This window comes from Gobio gobio (assembly GCF_949357685.1).
Source record: "Gobio gobio genome assembly, chromosome: 11".
Classification (NCBI taxonomy): domain Eukaryota; kingdom Metazoa; phylum Chordata; class Actinopteri; order Cypriniformes; family Gobionidae; genus Gobio; species Gobio gobio.
This window is the reverse complement of record NC_137104.1, coordinates 8644998-8667755: the sequence shown is the minus strand read 5'-3', so window position 1 is coordinate 8667755 and position 22758 is coordinate 8644998. Positions and strand designations below refer to the sequence as shown.

Below are 22758 nucleotides of genomic sequence, written 5' to 3'. Positions count from 1 at the left end.
TCTCATAGAGTCTTCAACCTTTTTTCTTGGTGCAAGTGGTCCTATCAATGAAATGTGGTCCAAATCAGCAGAGCTCGGATCTACGAGTGAGCCAAAAGGCATTAAACGACCTTCGCAGGCTCTACCGCTAATTACCATCGACTGATAAGATTTGTTACTGTTAAAAGTATTTGAGCTGTGCAAAGGCCCTTATGCCAGAAGGTTGTTTCAAAACCATAGAACTTTGTTGCAACCATTACGACACTGAATTTTGTCATTTCTTTACTGCACTCGGTCCTGGAAACGATCTCAAGGAAGTTGAACAGTTCAGAAGGTCATGGAAATGATGTGGCTCTTTGTTTCTCACAATCTCTCTCTTTCTCTATTTAACGTGTGCATGTACTTTTGTGTGTGTGTGTGTGTGTGTGTGTGTGTGTGTGTGTGTGTGTGTGTGTGTGTGCATTAGGCTTCTTTTGCTGGAATTTTTCAGGGCCATTAGCTCTGGGGGTCTCCAGTGGGAAGTGGTGATTCACTTTTTTTACAGTCACTTTTTTGGTAAACTTGTGGTGGTCCTGTAATGGTTCCTAATTGCAGGCAAACTGAGTTCTAACTAACTGCTAATCTGAAAGACATTACAGAGACTGAGCGAATGTCAATTGATCCCAGCAGAGCATATTGACTCAATTAATTGATTGAGTTATCGGGTCCGTGTTTGACCATTGAATATCTTAAGAGTTTTAATAATCATAGCGTTTGACGACAGAGCAATGTTTATTAACAGTCAGGCTAATTGAGATTGTAATGGTTTTTTTTCAGGTCATTCTCAAGAGCAGCTCAAGTCATATTCATCATGAAGGATGCTTGAAAGGGGGCCAATTTAACCACTTTCAAATATTTTGTGTTCTGGCACATGTATTTAATATCACCTTGACAAACTGAGTGTGTTGCAGTTGGCGTCTTATGTATGGCAGATAATTTTAGTCAAGGCTTTTGCCAATAGCCTTGCCATTCGCCACCAGCTCGCCCTCAGTCGCCGGTGTCTGGGTTTAGCCGGGCGAATGGGTCACATATGGAAGCGTTTCATGCCGGCGTGTTGTTTCAGCTCTTTTATACAAGAGAAAAGCTGAGGGTGTCAGTGTTCACAAAACTAAAGGTTAGCCAAAAATTCGCTCCCATACAACAGTGGTTGCTATTTCCCCTCCATCTCCGTCCCAGGGAGCGTCATGTCGCATTTAGATACTGTTACATTTACTCTCTTTTGATCTGCGATGTCAAAATTAATTGGTGGCATTAGAGGGGATGTCTGTCTTTTCTCCCTTTGCTCTGTGCTGAAATGCTTAGACTTTGAATTCATCGCCATCATCTGACTCTAGTTTCAAGCCCAAAAAGGCCTGAATACCAAATGGTTTAGATCGAGGCGGGATGCCAGTAAAAAAAAAACTGATATCAGACAATACAATGTCTTTCACAGTAGGTGGACCATGCCAATCTGGACCCAGATGATTACAATTTTCCTCTCTTACCGCCACATAATAAGATACATGAAACCACCTCAGCCCAAAAAATCGGCCCGTGTCCACGGAGCAACTATAATAATATTTGCCGTCTGATGTGTGTTGAACATCAGATGGGATACTGTTTCATTCCTCTGAACGGTTAAACTTTTTTCCATGTTGCTCAAAAAATGTGAAAGTCCCATATTCCCCAGGAACTTCTAAGATCATTGTAGAGTCAGGTGAGGCGGTGTGCAGGTCTGGGTGGTCCTAAGATTACAGCTCCAGAGGGTTTCTATTATTGAAGAATTTCAGTTCTGCATACACACACACACACTGCTTTTCAAAAGTTTAGGGTCTGCTCATCAAGGCTGCATTTATTGGATCTAAAATACAATAAAAACAGTAATATTGTGAAATATTATTACAATTTTAATTAACTGTTTTATATTTGGATATATTTTAAAATGTAATTTATTCCTGTGATACAAAGCTGAATTTTTTGCATCATTACTCCAGTCTTTAGTGTCACATGATACCTCAGAAATCATTGTAATATGATGATTTGCTGCTCAAGAAACATTTATTATTATTATCAATGTTAATAAACAGCTGTGCAGCTTAAATACATAGACTTCTTTCAGAAACACAGAAAAAATCTTTCCAACTTCAAACAGTAGTGTGTGTGTGTGTGTGTGTGTGTGTGTGTGTGTGTGTGTGTGTGTGTGTGTGTGTGTGTGTGTGTGTGTGTGTGTGTGTGTGTGTGTGTGTGTGTGTGTGTGTGTGTGTGTGTGTGTGTGTGTGTGTGTGTGTGTGTGTGTGTGAAACAATAACAAAGATTATTGAAGTACATTTGACAAGAAAATACTTTTTGAGTCTGTCTTCTTCAAAATTTCACATTTAAATAATTGTTGAATTACTAACAAATTTCTGAGTGAAACTTGTTACGAAGTAAATCCTACACCTTTTTTTCCACACATACACACACATACATATAAAATAAAATGGTAACACTTTATTTTAGGGTCCAATTTTCTCACTATTAACTAGTTGCTTTTTAGAATGCATATTACTAAGATATTTGCTATTTATTAGTACTTATAAAGCATATATTAATGCCTTATTCTGCATGATCATATTCTACATCCCTTAATCCTACCCAGTACCTAAACTTAACAACTACCTTACTAACTATTAATAAGCAGTAATTAGGAGATTATTGAGGCAAAAGTTGTAGTTAATAGTTAGTTAATAGTGAGAAAATAAAATATTATATGTTTATAATATATGTTTAATATCATGTTAACCTATACAAGAACCTTGTTTAACTTTGTTTGAGATGTCTCAGATAAAGCAGGAACATTTTAAAATTATTTTAGCTATAGTAAATTGAAATACTCAAAAAATATAATTTATGTACTGCAATTTTATGGAACACAATATCTGTCTGTCTGATTGAATGAGTTGTTTTGGTTATGTCTCACAGGGGACATTAGGGGGCACTCTTAGCACATCAACATAATAGAAACTGCAGAAGCCTTCAGACTTCTGCTGCTATGAAAAACCATGAATTGTGTACTTACAGTAAGAAAATGACATGATATACTTTATTAAATCATTTAAATGCCATTCCGGGCTATTTCTCATGTATTCCAAATAAGTGTATTTCACCGCTGAACGATATATTTTATCACCCAGCTTGTGATACATTTATTGTTCTTAATTCTGAATGAAAACATGACTTCTTTGAGACAAAATCATCTTAAATCTTGAAATCAAAGAATTTGAGCCAATATGCCATCTCTGTTTTGTGACTTGTTGAAAAGTGCGTTTAGCTCATTGCCTGGGTTGAGTTGCTCATTTTGACAGGCTAGGGTTTGGAAAGTTTGAAGTCATGAGGTTTAATCATGCTCTGTGGCCAGTCTGTGCATGGCGTGGCATGATGACTCCCTTAAAGATGTGGTTCTGGGAGCAGGCCAGCTTCACTGGCACCACATTTGCGGGCCAGAGACCCGTTGCATAATGTAGGTTCATTACCAGACCAGAGTCTTGGTAGGTCAGGAATATGGGATCTGGAACAGTAGACGCTCAGTAAAAGGAGGAACTAATCATTTTCATTAGCGTTTGTGATTAATGTCAGTGTGATGCTGCAAGGGATTCATTTCACATAACATATAGAATTTAATTGTCAGGGATACTTAGGCAAACTAAAAGATATGGAGGTTTTGGGAGGTAAGATAATAGAGCAATTTTTTATGCAGCATTGTTTCAGTGGACAATTATTGGGACTATAGTGGTTGAATAAAAGAAATATAATCTGTGTGTGTGTGTGTGTGTGTGTGTGGTAATATACAGTTTGTACAGTATAAAAAGCATTGTTTATGGCAAGTCCCCATTAAATATGGAAACTCAACGTGTGTGCGTTGCATATGTTATGGGGACAAAATGTCCCCACAAGGATGCCAATATTTGAAATTCTTGTCCTTGTGGGGACATATTTTGGTCCCCATGAGGAAAACAGCTTATAAATTCTACTAAGGGATGTTTTTTGAAAATGTAAAAATGCAGAAAGTTTTCTGTGATGGGTAGGTTTAGGGTCAGGGGATAGAATATACAGTTTGTACTGTAGTAAAATCATTATGTCTATGGAATGTCCCCATAAAATGTGTGCGTTTGTGTGTGTGTGTGTGTTTGTGTGTGTGTGTGTGTGTGTGTGTGTGTGTGTGCGTGCATGCTTGCGTGTGTTAAAAATACTCAAGTAGACAACAACAACCAAACTAGTTAGTTTAGTTTGGTCGGATGGTTAATGGAAGCCTGTCTTTGTCCGTCTAAAATAGTGTCTAGTTTCTTATTGTTGGAATTAGTCCTTTATAAATGGCATTTAACAATGAGCGAAGTATCATGTTCTGAGTGTATTTCCTAGTTAACTTCCATTTACTACTTCTCATTTTGATTCATAACGCTAGGTGAAATAATTTTCAGAAACTGAAATTTGTACAGTAGTGACCCTACACTCTAAAAAATAATGTTTTGGTTCAACAACAAAAAATTAAGTTTGCATCTATTTTTTTAAAGTTATGACAGCTTTGAGTGAATTTACATTCAACCAACAAGCTACATTGAGTTAGAGGAACTTAATAATTTGATTACTCAAAAAGTTGATTACTCAAAAAATTAAGTTGCTCCAACTACCAGAGTTGTAGCCCCGGAACCAATTAATCTGATCTCTTTCAGTTTGAATTAACAACTATCATGCTAACATACATGTTTAATGAACAAGTAAGAAATTATTTGTCACTGACTCTATAAGCAATGACTGCGCTAATGCTAATGCCAATGTAGTGTTTACCTTCATGTATCTATCTACTCTTTAGCACAATGGTAACCACAAACACTTCAACATTACAGAAACTCTTTTAAATGTCAAACATAAAAGCATTAAACACTAAAAACAAATGGATTAACACTTAATTTCAACATTTATTCCCCTTATCCAGTCCTATGCAAAGCATGCTGGGAACTAGAAATCCACTGCATAATTTCCGAAGTTATTGAGACAATGTCATTAAGTTACTACAACCTAATTTTAAAAAGGGCAATTACTGCAGAAATTTGAGTTTAAATTACAGATGATATGAAGTTGATGTAATTATCAACATTAGTATGTCAACAAAACTCTACAAAATAATGTTTGCAACTTAAACGGTTTAATTAAAACAATACATTAGAATTTTTAACTTGAAACCATGCATTTATTTAAGTTGTGGTAACAGGTCCCCTGAAATACTTTTTAGAGTGTAAAATGTATTTGCATTTTGCATTTGCCACATTGATATACTGCCAAAAAATCGAATAAATGTAAATCATTTAGAAATAATAGTGATTTTATCTAATTAATTATATCAACGTTTAACAAGGAGAGAATCCCGCACACATAACAATAGAAGATTTCTTACAAAAAACGTTATTTATGCACTAAACGACACTGATGACGATGTAAATCAAAAATGTTTTGTTTTTCATTTCACGATTTGTCTGACAGACTGAAAACCTTAGTTTATATAACCTTAGCTTATAAAACTGCTTCAAACTTAAAACCTTGCTCTATCTAAACTTCAAGCTTTTACAGTTGCTTTAAACTTTCAGGCTTGGCTTTCTCAAGCCAACATCAAAATTAGTTTTGAATTATTCCTGGAATGATTTTTGTCTATTTAACTATAGAAATGGATTAAGAGTTTAAATATGATAACAGTTGAATCTAAAATAGGCCTGTGTACAGTAGTAGTATTTTTACAATCAAATAATTGCCAATAGAAAAAATAAATGTTTAGATGTTTACTGAATATGTTAATAAAAATGGTCTTGAAATAATTCTGTTCAAATTAACAATATAAATGTTTACTCATTATAAAATGAAGTTCCATTATAATAGTGGGAATCACATTACACACGCTTACACATTATTTCAAATATTCAGTCCAATCTCGAATCTGAAACATTTCCTGTGCACGTTAGCAGCGCTTCAGAGAAGATATCTGTTCAAAGTGTTGGCTTTCTTTATCTCTCCCGACTCTGAACATTTCCAGACCCCAGAGTGCGCCTCACTCTCTGAGGGGAAGGCAGGTCTGCGCCGCGCGGCCTTGGGCTAGAAGATAGCGGTACTCTAAAAAGGACTTCGTGATCAATCTCAGCCGTTTGTCATAATGATGTCATAATGATGACAAATGAGAATGACGATGAAGGGCCAACAAAAGGCCGTGCCCAAATGTGAAGTTGCTTTTCCAGTAAAGAGTCAAAGCATTATTCGCCACAACAGCAAACTTTGAAGAGCCTCGGAAGAGGAGAAGAAAGATAAGCGTTCCTATGATTTATGTGTATGGTTTTATGATGATTTTCAGCGTTGTCTCTACCATTTGTCAGTGTGCTGTTGATTCATTCAGCTATCTCTCTCTGAAGTTTGAGTCATTTTACTAGATTCAGCTTTATTGGCATTTGCATAGCAGAGCCAATGATATACAGCAGCTAATTAGCAGTGCAAGTATAAATATAGCACAGCTCAACTGTAAATGAGGTACAAATTATAGTATAGTGTAAAACACATTGTATTGTAGAGGATCTGAAAAGTAAAATATGCAATCCAATGTTTATAGTACAAGTAAAAAACAATATACGGTTATATCAATATATGGTTATACTATAGAAGGTTAAACTATATAAACTATTCAAATGTTTATACGAATTGTTCATGTTTTTTACGCTCACCAAGACTGCGTTTATGTGATCAACATGATCAAAAAAACCTGTAAAATTGTGAAATATTATTACAATTCAATATATCCGTTTTCTGTTGTAATATAATTAAAAATGTAATTTATTCCTGTGATCAAAGCTGTATTTTCAGCATCATTACTCTCCAGTCTTCAGTGTCACATGATCCTTCAGAAATCATTCTGATATGATGATTTGCTGCTCAAGAAACATTTATTATTATTATTATTATTATCAATGTTGAAAACAGTTGTGCTGCTCAATATTTATTTGGAAACTGTGACACATTTTTTCAGGACTCTTTGATGAATAGAAAGTTCAAAAGAACAACATTTATTTGAAATAGAAATTCTTTGTAACATTATAAATGTCTTTAGTGTCACTTTTGATCAATTTAATGGGTCTTTGCTGAGTAAAAGTATTAACTACTGACCCCAAGCTTTTGATTGGTATATTTACCATATATACCACACACACACACACATATTTATACATATACATATACATATACACACATATATGTGTGTGTGTGTGTGCTGTATGTACTCTATATATACACAGACACACTCACACACAGACATACATACAATATATATAATATAATCGATTTGACAGCACTAATATATATATATATATGCTATCAAATCACGATTAATTGCATCCAAATTAAAAGTTTGTTTACATAATATATGTGTGTACTGTGTATAGCCTGATTATTATGTATATTTGAATACTCACACTGATATACTGTATATATATTTATATTGTATATAAATATAAAATTTGTATATATAAATATAACACAGTACACACACGTATTATGAAAAAACAAACTTTTATTTTGGATGCGATTAATCATGATTAATTGATTTCACACCACTAATATATATATAATTTTTTTATAACAATGTATTCTTGGGGTTACTTTTGGGGTGCACTTTTATTTGGACTCTAAATAATTCCATTTGTTTTCTTTCTGAATTGTAGCTGCAGGGGCGGAAACGGCATGGCTGGATTAACAACCGTCCGTGTGGTTTGTAGTTATGAAATGCAAACGCTGTATCCACAGCCATGGGCTTTCACACAGCTGCTGCAGGAGGCCGTGAAGAGTGTCAGCTCAAGGACCTGACTCCACTCTGGCCTGTGCTCTGTGTGTTTGATGAGCAAGTAGCCAGGAGTACAAGTACTCTCTCCACAGCTTTTTTTCCATCTGATTTCAGAAGACAGTCTGACACTCTCTGTGTGTGTCTGAGTGAGAGAGATGGGAAAAGGAAAGAGAAGAGCTTTTGTTGGCTGGATGGGTCACAGTTTGCAGACTGCAGCGTGTGCGGAATCTATCATTGTGGCTCAGTCCAGTTTGATGTGACTTATTTTCCTGTTTCTATTTTAATATTTGCATCACATTATGTTTATGCATGTGGCATTCAAAACCTTTTTTGCATTGCAAGCACCAGGCGTAGTTACTAAAATCCAGCATCATGAAGTCAAAATTGACAATTCTTATTTTTTTAAGGAATATTGCAGTATTTATTATAAATGATTTATCCATGCACGTGATTCTCTTAAAATAATCTTTAATCAAAATATCTTCCCCCTCCATCTTGCAGTGACATCTCTTTCTCTTCTCCGATGACGTGTTTACTGATGCGAGGGCAGGGCCACCTGTCACTCACATTTGATCGACCAATAGCAAACCACAACCATCCAATCAATTCCCCATGGACAAAATCAAGCCCCGCCCTACATTTTTTCTTGTTTGAGAAGCGTTTCACTCAAATATATGTCACAATAGGGAAAAACAGACTATTGCAACTTCTATTTCATGCTGACTTTATACCAACTAAGACAAGCAAACTGGCCTAAAAATGTTTGCAAGGTCATAGTACACCTTTTGAAGGGACTCAAAGCCTCATTTTCATTTATGTCAAATTCAATACGGCATCTGCCCTGACCGATTAGTGTGTGAGAATGTGACTTTGAGGACGTTTTTTTGGCTGATGTGCCATGCAGGGGTGCGATACATAGATAGTGTTTGTCTCAGGCGCAGTTTGCCGTGCCAGTTCCACATTACAGACCTCTTTCATGTTCCTGTTGCCGCCTCCTCAGTGCTTCGTCTCTGTTGTGGTCTGCAGGCTGCTCGACACCCAACTTCTGAAGCCTAATTTCAGTATGTCTGTGTGTGGTGCTTCTTAAAAGAGGACGACACTTGTATGAATGTAGGCCTGAAAGTGTCTTATATATTTTGCATGTCAATAAGGTGGGCAGTAGGGTTGTCCGCCCTACCGTGTCTCATGCCCCGTATGGAAATACCCTTGGCCCTTCAGTTCAATTTCTCTCTCTGTTTCAGAGTCCTTGAGGAAAACAAACACCCTCCGCCTTCTCACAGACAGAAAAAAAATCCCCACTTGTCAGATGAGGGGATTTTTTGATTGTCTAATCAGCTCCATATCCCAATCCAGAGGCCTGGAGCAGTGCAGCTTGGTCCAATAAAATGCTGGATGAAAGGCTGAGGCGCATCCTTCTTCCGTTTAATCGATGGCATCTTAGACTGCTTTTGGCGGCATTTTTTTCACCACCATACTCCTTTATATCATGCCACGTGCCTTTTATAGAGGTGCTCAAAGCTCTTCTGTGTGGCAATAATGGTATATTTAGTAAATTAAGTATATTTACTCTGATTTGACTACTTTAATTCTGCTTTCTAAATACATAAATAATAGGATTAATCATGATTGTTTTATTTATTTTACTTATTTCAGAAATGTATTTAAGCAGGGCTTAAAAACGGAAAAAAATATCAATCGGTTCACTCCGAGCAGAATCAATATTTTAACGTTTCCGTTTTTGCGTTCCTCATTAAATTAATCTTTTAATTTAAAAGTGCTACAGAATTGAACTTTTAAATGGTTCTAGGACAGTAGTTCAGTAGCAGGCTGGATAACTTGCGAGGTGGGGCCTCCATGGATCGGACTTGTTTGTTCAACACATCCCACAGATGCTCGATTGGATTGAGATCTGGGGAATTTGGAGGCCAAGTCAACACCTCAAACTCGTTGTTGTGCTCCTTAAACCATTCCTGAACCATTTTTGCTTTGTGGCAGGACACATTATCCTGCTGAAAGAGGCCACAGCCACCAGGGAATACCGTTTCCATGAAAGGGTGTACATGGTCTGCAACAATGCTTAGGTAAGTGGTACGTGTCAAAGTAACATCCACATGAATGGCAGGACCCAAGGTTTCCCAGCAGAACATTGCCCAAAGCATCACTGCCTCCGCCGGCTTGCCTTCTTCCCATAGTGCATCCTGATGCCATGTGTTCCCCAGGTAAGCGACACCCGGCCATCCACGTGATGTAAAAGGAAACGTGATTCCTTCTTCCATTGCTCCGTGGTCCAGTTCTGATTCTCACGTGCCCACTGTTGGCACTTTCGGCGGTGGAGAGGGGTCAGCATGGGCACCCTGACTGGTCTGCGGCAATGCCGCCCCATACGCAAAAAAACTACGATGCACTGTGTATTCTGACACCTTTCAATCTGAACCAGCATTAACTTCTTGAGCAATTTGAGCTCCAGTAGCTCGTCTGTTTGATCAGACCCCACAGGCCAGCCTTCGCTCCCCACGTGCATCAATGAGCCTTTGCCGTCCATGACCCTGTCGCCGGTTCATCACTGTTCCTTCCTTGGACCACTTTTGATAAATACTGACCACTGCAGACCGGGAACACCCCACAAGAGCTGCAGTTTTGGAGATGTTCTGACCCAGTCGTCTAGCCATCATAATTTGGCCCTTGTCAAACTCCCTCAAATTCTTATGCTTGCCCATTTTTCCTGCTTCTAACACATTAACTGTGAGGACAAAATGTTCACTTGCTGCCTAATATATTCCACCCAATAACAGGTGCCGTGATAAAGAGATGATCAGTGTTATTCGCTTCACCTGAATAACCTGATCGGTGTGTGTATGAATATTGCACATGTATAATGTTCACATCCACTGGCCTAGGAGAATCACTGCTCTCAAGGTAAACCAGTTTAAGATGCTTTACCATCATGAAAACTGAATAGAAGTGTGAGCCTGACAAGTGCACTGTAACTCTCCTTCAACACTGATGTTTCCAAGACCACGTCCATCTGTGAACCATTTGCATCTGGTATATCGCGTGCAGTGTCTTAACAGCGGGAAGTGCTAAGATCCTCCTTACCACATTCAGAGGCATTCGCCCTCGCACCCTCTACAACGAATCAAACCTTTTTACGTTTCCACTGCGACTCTAATATGTGATAAGCAGAACTAATCTTCACCCAACCCTGCACCCAACTGTTGCACAAATAGCGATTTCTGTTGCCTAATTAAGCAGTTAATTAGCTCAGGTGTCTTGAGTCCTACACCCTGAGATAAGCTTGTCGCTTTAAGGATGGAAGTCCTGTTTTGATTGAGCGCTGCTGCTCTGTTGGTCATTACGACTAGCAGCTTGACAAGCGATGGATTTGAATTGCTCCGAGCAGCTTGAGGAAACCGAGAGGAGATTGAAGGCAGGTAAGATTGAGGGGGGGATGTTATTACCTTACAGGGCACGTCCAGAGTTTCATCAACCTGGTGAACAGGGGAGATGGTTCCTAATGTTCCTTCCCACTGAGTGAACCCGTATTAAGCACCAGGGTAGAGTGTGTTAAAGCGGCCTCATTTGTCCTTCTCTTCTTCGCTTTCAAGCCTTCTAACCGATCCCTTGATGACATGTGGGTTGCCGTCACCTCATGGGACACGCAAATAAACATTTTGACGTGGATGGGAAGTTCTGATGCTTTAAAAAGGAATTTTAGGACATCATTTAATTTACAAATTAGCAAGTTCAATGGGTTTTAGCCCACAGTGTTGATGTTTTGCAGAGCGATATGGGGTGTCACGAAAACACGCTTTTAGGCAGGAAGCCACGGGGATCTGCTGATATATTGCGAACCTTCAGACCACAACCATGAATCAGAACTGTTGCTTTGTCCCCCGTCTGTGTGGTCAACACTTCTGGTGGCTTTGTGTGGACGAGTTTCCTCTAGTCCTGGTCATATCAGGTCACATCCTGCTCCAGACTTGGACATCCCGATCCAAAACCTTCTGACATAGTCTGTCTAGCATGTGGGTCTTCTGGTATGCAAGAGGTGTCCCGTTCTCTGCCTGTGCTATTTTCTGTCAGGCCTCAGAGGGAAGGAACAAACTGAAAATGAATGGCAGGGCTCTTTCTTCCTCACAGGGCAAAAACAGATGAGAGAGGGAGAAAGAGAAAGAAGGCCAGAGTAGGCCATGTTGTTGTGGTCGGCCTGGGCTGGCTGGCTGCCTGTCTGGGTCTAAGGACTCCTCTCTTCCCCGCTGGTCTCTGGCTCAGGAGCTCAGTCGTATTCAGCAGCTAAACCACACTTGCTCCAGGCCAGACTCGGCTCACATCAGTGATCCACATTCAGCCTCTGGGGAATCAATTGTCTCAGTGCTTGTACTCATATGCTATGGATTTAAATCACAATACATACTGTAAAGCATTCCGGTGTTATGAATTCAACTATATTCAATGCACATTGGAATCAAAGCAAAAAAAACTTATTTTAAGAGGGAATGAATGTTTTGTGTGCACTCAGTAAAGGTAGATGCCATATTTAATTTGACGCAAATGAAGAACAGAAATGTTTGTGTTTGTTTCGAAGTGACTTCTCTATAAAGGGATAGTCCACCCAAAATTCTGTCATTATTTACTCACCCTTATGCCGTTCAAAATCTGTGTGCAGATATTTTGGTTTCCAGATAGTTTTGGTTCCTACTGACTGAAAAAAAATTAGGTGTTGGATTTATTTTAGAAACAGTTTTCACTCAGAAATACTCAGAAATGCTTGTAAATTTCTCAAATAAATATAGTTGCTAGCAGCAATTAATGGGGTTTAAGCGCTTTAAGGCCTTTAAGCACATTTGTAAAAAGGTATTATGTTTTATTTTGCAAGCCTGCAACACCCTAGATTATAGATGGAAAAGACCATTTACAGTTCGGTTAAAGAGGAAAAGCCATTTTAGTAACAGTGGCCACGCCCACTTTGAATGTTTTGGCATCCCGTCGCGGACGTGAATAAAATTTTTGACTTTTTTAATAATGATTGACAGTTAGATTCTAGAGAATCTTTCTGCAGTGGTTTGGATCCAATCTGGAGAAAAACCTAGGACTGGCTCCCAAAAGTAGTTTTTTTGAAAAATCTGAAACTTTTGTGTGACGATCTAATCAGAGTGATGTGCTCTTGAGCCAAGGATTCCAACGACATGAGCCTGCTACGAACGCTTTAGGAGTTATGAGCCATTACATACTTTTGCTCGCTGTTGCACGACCATCAGGCCAATTAGGGCGAGTTTTGGTGATGTTGTAGATGAGGTGGGTACTACCATCCCTCAAAATTTCCTGTCTCCATGACTTACAGTTTGGTCTGCCCGATCACTTTGAATGAGAATGCTGATCAAAGAAACGGCAATTAACACATTTGAATTAAACATGACATTTGAAATAGAAAGGCTGAAATTATATTATGTAAAACATTCCAATAATCTGTTTTATGTACAACTTTGAATTTTTTATTTTATTTTTTACTGTGTATGGACAACAAAAAAATACAATGAAAGTCGATATTCCACATGAAAGAAAGTCATAGAGGTTTGAAATGTTACTGACCAATTAGCAACTTTTGTCATTCGCCATTTTCCCAGGCAAACTGATGCTTTTTCTAATGTAAGCCTATAGACAATTTGGATAGTTTTAAACACAATTTTACAGAACTTATACAATAATACTGCAATAGTATTATTTGTCACTTACAGTATAACGTATTTCGGTTAGAAACAGTAGTGGAGCATCAATTAAATACATATGTGTCTAAGTTTTTAAAAATAAATAAATAATATTTTCTTATTAAAAAGCACTGTATATATGCCCTAACACTACAGCATGCCTAGCTAATATTATCTAATTTTATTAAAAATTGTTCTAAAGTCTCTTCAGAAATATGGTAAAAAAGTCACATTTTGAAATACTGTTGCAATTTAAAGTATCTGTTGTAATATATTTTAAAATGTTATTTATTTCTGTGATACAAAGCTGAATTACTCCAGTCTTCAGTATCACATGATCCTTCAGAAATCATTCTGATTTGCTACAAGAAACATTTCCTAATAGTATCATATTTTCTAATAGAAAGTTTAAAAGAACAGTATATACTTTTTTTATAACATTACAAATGTCACGCAACTGTCACTTTTGATCAATTTAATGCATCCCTGCTGAATAAAAGTATTAATTTCTCACTGACCCCAAACTTTTGAATGGTAGTGTGCATTATTGCTAGCTTGCACAATTTTTGTTGTTGTCATTTTCCCTTCCAGAACCCATTGGGTAAAAAAAATATATTGGGGGGGGAAAAAACATGGTAACACTTTGTTTAGGCTCCAATTCTCACTATTAACTAGTTGCTTATTAGCATGCATATTACAAGGATATTGGCTGTTTATTAGCACTTATAAAGCACATATTAATGCCTTATTCTGCATGACCATATTCTACATCCCTCAATATACCCCAAAACTCAAACTTAACAAATGCAGTAATTTATGGAGTTTATTGAGGCAAAAGTTGTAGTTAATAGTTAGTAGTGAGAATTGGACCTTAATTTAAAGTGTGACCAAAAACATTATTGTTTGAGATTAAACACCAATAAATAAACAAAGGCGGCAAATCTGTGATACTACAGCATAATTCACAACAATGTTAGCGTCTGCATTCTTGCAAAGCTTAAATCATCGTTGAGCGCGCCCTCCAGGCCCTTGCCTCCTCCCTAACTGGTGTGAACACAAATACACTGGTGTTGAGAGTCAGCAGCAACACGTCTGGCATGATGGGATCACTTCCTTCTGCAGACTGGGCACCCACTGTCAGCCCGACCCCGGATAATTAACCTCTGCCACTGGGGTTCAACAAGAAAACAATCCCAGTGTGTATGCTAGCGTGACTGTGTGTGTGCCCCATCTACAGGTGCCTCTGAGGGTGTTAAGCGTCATCCTTCTCGCCATCTGTAGGCGCGGGGCAAGGTTAGGAACACATGCCCAGCTCTTCAGGGCCGAGGAGGGGTACGCGCGGCGTAGCAGGTGGCTGAGAGCGGGTAGCACTAGGCTGGGGTCTTTGACTGGGGTGACTAGGTTAATTAAGGGGTGAGACTTCAGGGCCTGGGGGGCCCCGGGGCAGGCGGTTGGGGGGTTTCGGGGGGTTGATCGAGTGCAGAAAGAGGCCACGCCACTCACCAGCTCCGCTTCCTGTGGGGTATCTGTGCCTCTCGTCAGAGCAGACCTCTGGATTCATAAACTCACACAAACGCACGCACACGTGTAGCGCACATGTTCTTAGGGACCTGATGGAAGTGTCTTTTTAACTGACTGTGTTGTTTCTCTGGAGCTCACGGTTGTAAAAAAGCAGCTGTGCAAATCCCCATCAAACTCAAAAAACAACAGGCCATGTTGATCCCCCAAAAAAGGCGTTGAGTTGAGCGCATCTGATTAGTAAAGAGTCGGATTGTGAGTGGAAGTCTATCGCTCTCCGAGTCCGTATATCAGACACAGAAGATCTGTAAGCTATTATTATGGGTCTCCGGGTGGGTCACAGGGAGGCGGCGGAGTTTTGGCAGGTGTCATAGAACAGAAACTGAACGTGACCTTTTTGTGTGTCTTTTCAGAAGATGAAGAGGAGGATGAAGAGGTCACAGAACCCAAAGCTGGCCCAGAAACTGACCTGCAGGAGGAGGAGGAAAGCAAGGAAACAAAAGAAGGTAAGAGTGGGCCTGAGTGCATTTGCTTAGTTAGCTAACCGTGCTTTCACACTTGGTTCGAATGCCTGGTCCAAATCTGAGTTTGATTGCTCCCTCTGCCCCAGCTGGGCTGAGTTCACATTATATTATGGGTCTGAACCGCAATGCTTGTTCATCATCAAATCAGCCGCTGTTTACCCCTTTTGCTTGGTAGCGATGACACAGGAGAAGGTGGCCAAACGCACAGCATTGCTCAACACACTTTTATATTTTGGTTTTTGAACCTTTGTGCTGCGTCCCAATTCGCCTACTTATACTACGACCTAAAAGTATGAGCTCTTTTTGTGAAGAAAAAGTACATACTATTGAGTGTGTAGCAAAAGAGTATGCAAGCTTTGGGACATACTTCACAGTTCAAATCCTCCACATTTAATTTAATTTCCTACCGTATCGGAGAGAAATGTAGACGCACGCTGATCTGCCATTGGTGGGTTTTAATGCAGAGACTCCTCTCATGTGTTTGCAGTTTAAATATAAAGATGCATTTAAAAGATAATGGCCAAATGTATCATTACAAAAGTTCTCAATGCTGCTGCAGGTGAAATATAATGTATTAATGTAATACATATATTTTCGTCAGGTTAAATACTGATAATTGATCACTCAAACCCCTTTATCTAACCCTCTCTACTTAACTGTCGGACTCGCATAACCGTCATGTTTGTAGTTTTTTTAACACTTTTTATCCGCGTTTGTAGTTCTAATCTATCCTTGGAATCCTCGTCCAACTCGCAATGGGTTGTGGGCAATATCAGCCGTTAGACACTGGCACTATTCATATTAATAAAACTATTATATGATATTATATGATATATTATATATTTTTCATTTTTTAAATTATATTATTTATATATTATTTGCTTTTATGCCCTAATAATTATATTAATTATATTATATTATATTATATTATATTATATTATATTATATTATATTATATTATATTATATTATATTATATTATATTATATTATATTATATTATATTATATTATATTATATTATATTATATTAATTATATTAATTATATAATATTATATAATATTATATAATATTATATTATATTATATTATATTATATTATATTATATTAATTATATTATATTATATTATATTATATTATATTATATTATATTATATTATATTATATTATATTAATTATATTAATTATATTATATTATATTATAAAAACAATAATAAATTAAGTGTTTTCATTATAAAAATTCAGAACCTTGTTTAAGTGTTAAAGGAACACTCCACTTTTTTTGAAAATAGGCTCATTTTCCAACTCCCCTAGAGTTAAACAGTTGAGTTTTACCATTTTTGAATCCATTCAGCCGATCTCTGGGTCTGGCGGTAACACTTTTAGCATAGCTTAGCATAGATCATTGAATCTGATTAGACCGTTAGCATCTACCTCAAAAATGACCAAAGAGTTCAGATATTTAAAGCTTGACTCTTCTGTAGTGACATCGTGTATTAAGACCGACAGAAAATGAAAGTTGTGATTTTTCTAGGCCGATATGGCTAGGAACTATACTCTCATTCCTGCGTAATAATCAAGGAACTTTGCTGCCGTACCATGGGTGCAGAGGCGCAATGATATTACGCAGCACCTGAAAATAGTCCCCATAATGCTCCCTGTGCAAGCAGGTTGTAGGTTATGTTGACGGAAGTTAGCCTATTTTCTTGCGCTGTGCAATATCATTGCGCCGCTGCACCCATGGGACGGCAGCAAAGTTCTTTGATTATTACGCAGGAATGAGAGAATAGTTCCTAGCCATATCGGCCTAGAAAATCACAACTTTTCATTTTCCGTTGGTCTTAGTACACGATGTAACTACAGAAGAGTCAAGTTTTAAATAGGAACAATTTTAAAACTCTTTGGTCATTTTTGAGCGAGATGCTAAAAGTTATGCTAAAAGTGCTACTGCCAGACCCAGAGATCGGCTGAATGGATTCAAAACCGGTAAAACTCAACTGTTTAACTCTAGGGGAGTTGGAAAATGTGGAGTGTTCCTTTAAGGTTAGTCAGTTGTATTTTTTTATTTTTTTATTATGTAAAAACAAACAAACACTTGAAGCGATAGTAAAGGTGTTTGAAAAGTTAAACAAAAGCCTGTGTTCTGTTAAAAAATGTGTTCCCTACATCAACAGCCTCCACCTGGCTCAAATTTTGCACATTTGACTTCTGTATGTCGGATGTTACACGGAACAACATCTGCTCAGTTCAGACTCAGTGAGAGAGACGTCTCTTTACAGTAAAGCCTGACGTTGAGACGCATGTTCTGCACACATGCTCCATAAGTGCCAATAGAAACCGTAACAGATTTGTAGATAAATTACCCAGACGGACTAAAATTACATTCAGTTTGGCTGTTCCACAAGGGCAATTCCTTCTGTGTTGGCATAGCTGGGATTTTATTGTCGCCTTCTTTTGAAGTTTCAAAGGGAAATGCATCCTGTTAGCGGTTAATGAGCCATGGGTGGAGTGACATGACATTGAGGGGTTTATTAACATGACGTAGCGCTTCTAATAATTCGCCATGTGATTTACAGCTTGCACTGTTATGCAAGCCATACGATGTAAAACCTTCCGCCAGTGAAGTAATGTGTGTATCTTACAATTACAGTATGTACGATTTAACTTATTTACAGATTCCCACTAAGGTCATTTAAAGGTGCAGTGTGTAATATTTATGAGGATCGATTGACAGAAATGCATTATAACTATGTTTTCAGTGGTGTATAAAGACATACACCATACATAATGAACCGTTATGTTTTTATTACCTTAGAATGAGCCATTTCTATCTCCATACACTGCGGGTCCCCTTACAGTGAAACCGCCATTTTGTGCCGCCATGTTTCTACAGTAGCCCTAAATGGACAAACTTCTCTACAGAGCTAGCTACTCCCTGCTGTCTCAGACGACGACATCTTTGTCCTGTGTCAGCAACCGTAGCTTCTCTATGTGCTTCGAAAGGGAGGGGTGAGCGGCTGCAGTTCGCAACCTCACCACTAGATGCCACTAAAATTTACACAGTGCACCTTTAAAGAAGACCTGTCATGCTTTAGTGTGTAATGTTGCTGTTTGAGCATGAAAAATGTCTGCAAAGTTGCAGTCACTCCTGCGGGAGCGATTCACTCCATTCTAGTTGTGAGTTTTCTTCTAGGAACGAACACGTCGCAGTATCCCTTATTTTAAGGCATATGCAAAAATATATGCATGGTCTGGTTGAGTTAGTTAGTAGTGTGTATTCACCGTTATAGAAAGGGGCGTGACATTTGCGAAACACACCAATCACAACACACTGGTCCAGTTGACCAATCAGAGAACGTTGTGCTTTTCAGAAGGAGGGGCTTCACAGAGACAGGAACTAAACGGAGCGTTACTGACAGACTGGGAAGAGAGGAGCTGCAACAATTTCAAATACACTCACCTAAAGGATTATTAGGAACACCATACTAATACTGTGTCGACCCCCTTTCGCCTTCAGAACTGCCTCAATTCTACGTGGCATTAATTCAACAAGGTGCTGAAAGCATTCTTTAGAAATGTTGGCCCATATTGATAGGATAGCATCTTGCAGTTGATGGAGATTTGTGGGATGCACATCCAGGGCACGAAGCTCCCGTTCCACCACATCCCAAAGATGCTCTATTGGATTGAGATCTGGTGACTGTGGGGGCCACTTTACTACAGTGAACTCACTGTCATGTTTAAGAAACCAATTTGAAATGATTCAAGCTTTGTGACATGGTGCATTATCCTGCTGGAAGTAGCCATCGGAGGATGGGTACATGGTGGTCATAAAGGGATGGACATGGTCAGAAACAATGCTCAGGTAGGCCGTGGCATTTAAACGATGCCCAATTGGCACTAAGGAGCCTAAAGTGTGCCAAGAAAACATCCCCCACACCATTACACCACCACCACCAGCCTGCACAGTGGTAACAAGGAATGATGGATCCATGTTCTCATTCTGTTTACGCCCACAGGACTGCCGCATACTGGATGTTTTTCCCTTTTCACACCATTCTTTGTAAACCCTAGAAATGGTTGTGCGTGAAAATCCCAGTAACTGAGCAGATTGTGAAATACTCAGACCGGCCCGTCTGGCACCAGCAACCATGCCACGCTCAAAATTGCTTAAATCACCTTTCTGACATTCTGACATTCAGTTTGGAGTTCAGGAGATTGTCTTGACCAGGACCACACCCCTAAATGCATTGAAGCAACTGCCATGTGATTGGTTGATTAGATAATTGCATTAATGAGAAATTGAACAGGTATTCCTAATAATCCTTTAGGTGAGTGTATGTGAAGAATGTTGTTTTTTGAACATTTAAGCATGAATAACATTTTTTGTAGACCCAAAAACAAAATCAAGACTTTGTAAAAGGGCATAACTGGTCGTCTTTAAAGCTGTGAGTTTCACTACTGTACAAATCACTTTTGTTCCTACCTGTGCCGATTTTCCTAGTTGGTGTTTGGGCCTCCCACACGTCAAATTCCCAAAGTCACCAAACAGGATCAGCAGAGCGTTGAGTGTCCACTCGCGTGTGACCCGCAGCCATATCAGATGGCATTCTCACTGGCCGGGGGCTGGGCTTATCGGGCCGCGGCATTCTGGGTCAGGCCTGATCGAACTTTAATGTCACTAGACCCCAGCAAGTGGACTTCAAAGCGAGTGGAGAGTGCATTCTTTGTGCAAGTGTACAGGGTAAATAACTAGAGGGAGGCCGGACAGAGGCAGACTGTGAAAGCACACGAGGGCTTTGACTCCACGCTGACTTTGATCACGCTTTTGTCTTCCTTATGAGTCATCAAAAAAGGCACGCAAATCAAGTGGGCTCGGATCAAAGGAACGGGCCCCTAATAGTCTGGGAGAAAATGGAGAAACGCAATAACATCAAAAAAGGAGGAGAAGAACTGGGCGTGTTGTCATTATGGAAAGATGTACTAAGAGCTGTGTGTGTGTGTTCGCTAATGTATTTGCTCATTCATTTAGTTGTTTGTTTGTTGTTTTTTACGCCCATATCTCCCTTCTAATTGGCTTAACTACCTTCAAAGCCTGTTGGGAGTCAGGAAAAAGAATGCGGGCGAGTTTGTTTAGGTTCAGTTTGTACAGTTACTGCTCATCGTTACGCTGTACCGCCATGATTTTGTCTGTGGTTAGATCCGTTTGTTAGTGTTTTTGTATGTAAGTAGTAGGTATAAACACGTACCCCATCGTTGTGGTCGTGACATGTGCTCTTGTGTGTTTGTGTGTATTAAAACATATGGCCTGCTCTGTGTTTATTTACCCGGCAGCTGTGTTTACGTCTTGATTTTGTTGTGTTTTGTCTCTCGTGTGTATCAGGCCACCCGCGGGAGCTGACGGAGGAAGAGAAACAACAGGTTCTGCACTCCGAGGAGTTCCTCATCTTCTTTGACCGCAGCATTCGTGTGATGGAGAGAGCTTTAGCTGAGGACTCCAACATCTTCTTCGACTACAGCGGACGAGACCTGGAGGATAAAGAGGGGTGAGAATGTGCTGCGTGACACAGAAACATGATTTCTGGGTATTTTTCATAGACTGTTAAAAAGTATGGACGTAGTGTCCGTGACGTCACCCATAGGATTCTGATGAGCAGTTTTGAAGCGTAAAGTAGGGACAAGCTGGCCGTCGCCATCTTGGCAGCGCGTCATCGCGCGTTACTCCCGGATAACAGAAAATGGGCAAAGAGTCGGGACATGGCTGGAGCTGAAGTGACGTGAGGACTATCAGACAGCAGATAAATGGCTATCCACCTGTCACTCGAAGTGACCACGCCCTTAATTATGCAGAACTTTAAGGCTTTATATAATGTAAACGAATGAGTTATAAAAAAAAGGTCATGTTCAAATTCAAAATCGATGAATTGCAGTTTAAGTCACTTCCGTATTGGCTTCAAAAGAAACTGCGGGAGGTTGCCGCTTGGTATTTTATCTATTATTTATGTTTATTTTTTATAAACATAATTTTTTTATATTACTTATATTATATTATATTTATGAATTATATTATATATCATATTATATTAATTATATTATAGATTTTTTTAATTATATATAATATATAATACAAAAAATTAAATAATATTGTTATATTAAAAAATTCATTTAAAAACAATCATAAATTATAAATGATTGCATTACTAATGTTATATTAAAACAAACCTGATTGTTATATATTGTAAAATATTTCAATTTATGTGAGAAGGTGAACAATAACATCCAAATTAATCTTCACAAAATGGAAACAAAACCATCAGGATGCAGTCAGATTTGCATATTATGCAAATATAATATTTATTTATTTATTTTAAGCAATGGATGTGTAGGATGCGCCAGTGTTTTATATTCTGTCATAAAAACCTGTTGAAAGGATCACATTTAGTGTATTTTCAACAATTTATTTTTGCTGATAAATATAGCTAAAGTGTGTGAGTGTGAGTGTGTGTGTGTGTACATTGTTCTTCAAAGAAATTCTTGCATAATGATGTAATCTATGAACAAGCTCTCATTTTGCTCCTTTGTATGGGTATTACAAACACACTCTTATTTTTATGAACATTTTTTCTTGTTTTACATTTATATATTGTTTTATATAAATAGAAACAACAATAATAAAATTATTTTCATGCATCATAAAAAACTAAAATATTACTACAATTAAACTATAATAACTGCTTATTAAGAGTGTAGTTGTTAAGTTTATGTATTGGGTAGGATTAAGGGATGTAGAATATGATCATGCAGAATAAGGCATTAATATGTGCTTTATAATTACTAATACACAGCCAATATCCTAGTAATATGCATGCTAATAAGAAACTAGTTAACAGTGAGAATTGGACCCTAAAATAAAGTGTTACCATATATATATATATGAAAGGGTTTGATTACTATTCTATATGGTTAAGTGTGTATTAAAAACCCAGAGCTCATGTTATGAGTTTCTCCCCCTCTCAGAGATCTGCAGGGCGGCTCCAGTCTCTCTCTCAATCGTCTGTTCTATGATGAGCACTGGTCAAAGCATCGGGTCATCACCTGTCTGGACTGGTCCCCTCAGGTAGACTGACCTCCCTCTCTGACCTCTCCCTCTATGTCAACACCTGTTCA

At 38.4% G+C, this 22758-nt stretch overlaps 1 protein-coding gene across 1 annotated transcript in view; it reads left to right on the top strand.

Annotated features, from left to right (window-relative positions):
• dync1i1a (dynein cytoplasmic 1 intermediate chain 1a) overlaps nt 1-22758 on the top strand; it is a 107070-nt gene that overhangs the window by 27329 nt on the left and 56983 nt on the right. The window contains exons 6-8 of the mRNA XM_079828468.1: nt 15483-15575; nt 20975-21137; nt 22609-22708. Of these exons, the coding sequence (XP_079684594.1) occupies nt 15483-15575; nt 20975-21137; nt 22609-22708 (356 nt within the window). The remainder of the gene's footprint in view (nt 1-15482; nt 15576-20974; nt 21138-22608; nt 22709-22758) is intronic.